This window comes from Diadema antillarum, unplaced genomic scaffold (genome assembly GCF_040938485.1).
Source record: "Diadema antillarum isolate AM-2024a unplaced genomic scaffold, OU_Dant_1.0 scf00000014, whole genome shotgun sequence".
Taxonomy (NCBI): Eukaryota; Metazoa; Echinodermata; class Echinoidea; order Diadematoida; family Diadematidae; genus Diadema; species Diadema antillarum.
Window position 1 is genome coordinate 8,300,840 of NW_027270903.1, and position 5,316 is coordinate 8,306,155.

General features: G+C 34.7%; 1 protein-coding gene across 1 annotated transcript; it reads right to left on the reverse strand.

The window, feature by feature from the left end:
* Window positions 1-2,202: 2,202 nt before the first annotated feature.
* On the reverse strand, window positions 2,203-5,048 carry LOC139722585 (putative nuclease HARBI1). Its single transcript, XM_071633891.1, has 3 exons — window positions 4,799-5,048; window positions 3,053-3,242; window positions 2,203-2,383 (listed from the first exon to the last, which is right to left on the reverse strand). The coding sequence occupies exons 1-3, from the start codon at window positions 5,046-5,048 to the stop codon at window positions 2,203-2,205; spliced, it is 621 nt and encodes a 206-aa protein (XP_071489992.1).
* Between the last annotated feature and the right edge of the window lie 268 nt (window positions 5,049-5,316).

The window sequence follows — 5,316 nt, forward strand, 5'->3', positions numbered from 1 at the left end:
ATCTAGAATACTCTTCAGCCCTTGATTCACTACATAGCCGCTCCCCTTGTGCTTGCAAATCTAACTGATTTCCTCGGCTTAAACATGTTCGGTTATAACTTATTTACCTATAAAATTCCTTTTCCTAAAACGTTTCATTGGCTAAATCTTATTTCAGGGTTTTATTTTCACTAAAAAATATTTTTTTCGGGTTAGATATTCCATTTGCTCCTCGCATTTGTTTTTTGTAGTTGTTGTTGTTATTGTTGAAAACTATATTTTCCATGATTCATTTCAAGTTCTGATTATCTAACCCACTGTCTTTTAGCTTCTTTATTTCCTTTTCTCTGTTGCCCTTCTTCAAGCACATTATTTATTCCTGGTCAACAAAAATTATAAACTAAGTGGATACTAATTTCCTTCTGACATCCAATGCCCTCGTTGTTCTGGATCGTCGCTAAGTTTGTCTTTGAAATTCTTCTCTGATCCACTCCACTAAACTGCATTAAAATAAAAGAGATTGAAATTCTGCCAGGAGAATAATCTTCTAGCTCAGGTTGTCATTTCGTGTTAACGGATCAGAGGGCAAAAACACGTCATTCCCCTTAAAAATTTGGTGTGGTGCTTCGGGGATGGAGAGGAACTGATCACTAACGGGAGATAGTAATGCCAAACTCACAAAGTCTTAAGACCAATAACTTTTCTTTGGAGAGGAGAATTGACAAAAGAGAAAGTCTAGCTGGGAGCAAAATAAAGGATTTCCTAAACTCAAAGAAGGGGAAAGGACTGAGCATATTAAAAGTCATATTGCAACTATTTTGAAAAACATGTCGAAGTGGTTTTTTTTTTCTACTCCATCCTCATAATCATTATGTGTTATTGGTCATCTGGACTACAATGATCTATATGACAATTCTGACATGGATGGTGTAACGAAATCATCAGGGGGCCTAAATTATTTTCTATGTCTCAATGTATGTTGTAGTTGTCTTGTTCTTATTCGTGATTTGTTTCTATCATGTTTTATTATCTCTGCTATGCTCAATCCAAAATTATTTTTTTTCGTATAGATAACAATAATATTATGATAATAATAATATATTATCATAATTATTATTTATATGGAACAAAAATAAAACACATTTGTAAATCGTGAAGTATATACGCATTTCTTTTAACCTATCGTGTAGAATAGCATAGTTTATCCATGTATACTAACAATACAATCGTCATGGAAAACTAAGCTGTGCTATTCTACACGCTGCGGTACCATTCCTTCACCCCTATACCTGCCTTACTCGATGAAGTAAAATCGGGCCAATTGTATTATACTCTGTACGCTTTGGTTCATTAATCTCTAATGCATGGCCGCTCGGCAGTCAAGTCAGGTTTGAGATCAAGTTTTATGCCATGGAAAAAGAACATGTACTATAGTATATGCAGAAGATTTAAACAAAATTTGTTCGAAAATACAGGATTTATTTTACTAACGTGTTTATCATTGATTTTCAAACTGGAATCTTTTTTTGTAACTTAATTAGGTTTAATGGTGTGGAACTATACAAATTATTTCATTTCTCATTCTTCTCATATTTCTGAGCAAAATATCTCCGATGACACTGTCACAAATAGAATACATCTCAATACTATCCAAGAGTTGTAGAACGTTTGATGTTTCTACGCCAGTAACGAGCAATTTGCAATTTGAAGGCGACTATCGCAACGAAGGAGTCTTGAAATGAATAATTCATGTAACAAATTCCAATTACATTATAATGTAGTGTTTTAATCATTGAAGTTTTTTTTTTCATAACATATATTGTTTTGAAACCTGATGTGATATAATGCAAATGCCTGTAGTGCAATGGATTTCACTACATTTAAGCAACTCCGTATACCATGTGCATACTTTTGCAATATTGAACATTTTGAAGAGTGGAAACCTGTTTGTCATTTCTCTTTGTTTCTATTATCTCCTTATCTCCACCAGGCGGCTTTTCATACACCCACGAGAGTCACAGCCACATCCAAGCGGGAATACTCATCCATCAGGGGGACTTTCCTTCATGACACGCTGTTATATATCTAATGCTTATAAAATTCTATGTCTCTACACGTATACATTGTACAATTGAAAACAAAAGAACGAAATCAGCATTTCATGTCTGATTATCTTGTTGGAGGTGCATTAAATTTTGTTCAGACAAAATACTTGTACATTCTTTAACTAAAGAAAGTTTGGATGACACGATTTCTTGCGTCGACTCCTCCATGATGATGTGCGACTGGTTGTTCATGCTGATCAGGATCGTGTGGTTGGACTACCAAACCATCCGGCAAGGGTAGTTGGCGGTTTACGCACATATTGTGCAGTACACAACACGAAAGGATGATCTTGCAGACTCTGCAATGTAAAGAAAGCATGAAATCAATAATAAAAACAATGTAATATCAAATTAACTGTTGAATATTCGAACAGGAACAGAGGAAAGTAGTACGTTTACATGAGAACTATCACATTTTATAGTCAAAAACAAAATTCTTTCGTTTACTGAGTATCACAGTAAATAAATGAAATGTATAAATCAACAAAGGGAAATTGGATTTTTTGAAAAGTGACAGTCAATCGTCTCAGAAGTTTTTCTGCGGTATGAGGCATGTCTACATATTTTTCATGATGCTATTGTGAAAGTATAATCATTTGCGATATTAAATTAATGGCATTAAGTTTAGGTGCTTTTTAATATCAATACCTTTTTTCAAATTTATATCTACATGTGTATTTATGATTTGTTGTACAACCCAAGCCATTTTATCAACGAAAAAATGAACACTTGTATGTAAGTCGGCGTTAATATTTAAAGAATGTTGTTAAAGCATAATGGCATTATCTTAAACCATTCAACATTAATTTTGAGCTAAATTAATGTACATTTGTAATTTAAATTTCATTGAAGATGGATTGTGCTCATACCTCCACACTAATGAAAAATACCTCATTAGAAACATTAGGAGTAATTTTTCTACATTTTCTAAGACTCCAGCTCATCTTAGAACTGATATGACTACGTACCTCTCTGGTGAATAGCAGAGAACACCTCCTGACCGATCCAGGCATCTGAATCTAGCCTTTAAGAGACCGAAAGCGCGTTCCACACACGTACGAGTAGATGTCAGTGAGTTGTTGTACCTTTCTTCTGCTGCTGACTGTGGCCGTAGAATAGGGGTAAGGAGCCACGGCTGCAAACCATAACCACTATCACCTGTAGATCAATTACACAAACACACACACACACAAACAAATATATATATATATATATATATATATATATATATGTGACAGTGCACCTCAAAACGAACATAAAGTCGCACACACTGATTTTGTGTAAGAACTGAAAATAAGTGAAATGGGTCAACCTAGCCGAACTTGACTTTTTCATATTTTCTGAAAGAGCGGGTCTTCTTTTACATTATGCTAAAATTTGGTATCATAAAACGGACAGAAAAGTGTGTTTTTTAGCAGTTAATCTCGAACATTTTTGGTAAAATAGTGTGATTAGGTGTGTCTTTAGAATCCCGTTTTCATTTCTGAAAAACCTTGTCCACACTCTTCACTTTCAACTCTAATAACTTTTGAAAGGATAGTGCTACTGCTTTGGAAGTTGGCATTAATTATGAACAGAATATTTCAATGAGGCATGCCTAATTTCAGATTAATCTCATAATCCCTTCATTGTTGTTACTCTGGTGGTTTACTCCCTGTTTTTTGTCCCATTCATCGCACAGCCAGCACGGTTTGGTAAAGATTAAGCGCTTGAATAGACACTGTACTTCAAAGCCTCTTTTCTCAGTTCACACTTTTCCTGAGTTTGTGCTTTCTTTCCAATATTTAGATAGGTTAGGAGAATCCATTTTATTTGAGTTATACATCATTTTTAAGCCGAAATTCTGCTCTTTCAGAATATGGTCTTAACTAAAAATGCATGTCTGGCGACTTTTTGTTTGTTTTGAGGTGCAGGGTCACATATATATATATGTATATATATATATAATATATATTATATAAAGAAATATAGCGTATACAATAGATGAAAAGACTTGATAACGTTCCGTTTCATGGAGTCATCAGATATCTTGTATCAAAAGTCTTTAATATCAGAATGACTAAGGTAACTCGCTAATAACGGAGCTATGTATAGTCTATAAGTGATGTGAAACAGATTTCATGAAGGCTAACTTCCATAAGTGTGTTTTATGAGCGAAAGGACTTTTGTGAAACTGGCCACACGTGTGGTACACTTAGACGTGAATAAAAATCTTCATTAAGCAAAAAAAGCAAAAGAAAAAACACACCAACATTACAGATATACCGCAAACATTATGTATAATGCTTATGATATATCGCACAATCTCCGCTGTTTAAAATACACTATCAATGTTGATGAAATACAACTCAAAAAGTGACGACTGTTCGCATGTCATGTGTGTTGAATTTATTGACCGGCTTGAAAATATATACACATCATCGACAATCCATTGCAACTGTCCCTATAAAAACCTCTGTTCTCATCGTTGAACAGAACATATCATATTCACCTCATATCACAATATCGTTTTTACCACTCACAAGACCATCATCAATGTTAGAAAAATGTATAAAACTATAACAAAATAATTATTCTATCTCTGCATAATAAATAAATTATATTCCAATTAAATAAGGGGCGTATAGAAGTATAGGGCCTATATACAAACATAGAACTCACGATTGAGAATGCATTCATAACTTCTTTTATAAAATATAAAATCATAGACTTACCGAGGAGCCATCCAGACGGGAATCTGCCGTTACGAAAATCTTGGCAAACATGACTGTTTTCCCAGATAAATGCATCGTGTGTTGAACCCGGCCATCGAGCGACGACGTTGACGAAACGCAAATCCGCGTCTACTATTGCCTGTGTGTTAATGCTCGCCCGGCCTTTCCTGTTGATGTAGACTTGTGCATTGTTGTTGGGGGCACGGAGGTATATGTGTGTGCAGTCAATGCACCCTACACAGTTGGGCATACCGGCGATCCTCGCAAACTTCGCTTTTGTTGTGAGAAGGGTTTCATACCTGAATTGATTTGAATTGAACAGGTTTATCAAAAACATATCTATATTGCACATGTTTTACATTCACAATTATAAAAACAGACAGATTATTTCGGTGCTATGTTAAAAAGAAATGATATAAAGACATGATATAAAAAAGGCAACTACATTACGGTAGTCACATGACAAGGTAGCAAATTACAAGAAATGAACTCAAGGAGGGTACCAGACATAGCAATTC

Coding starts and splice junctions, on each gene's coding strand:
- LOC139722585 (XM_071633891.1), bottom strand. CDS start 5,048: ATGCCCAACTGTGTAGGGTGCATTGACTGCACACACATATACCTCCGT. Junction 3,243..4,798: donor CCCGTCTGGATGGCTCCTCG/GTAAGTCTATGA, acceptor ATTGATCTACAG/GTGATAGTGGTTATGGTTTG. Junction 2,384..3,052: donor CTCTGCTATTCACCAGAGAG/GTACGTAGTCAT, acceptor TTTACATTGCAG/AGTCTGCAAGATCATCCTTT.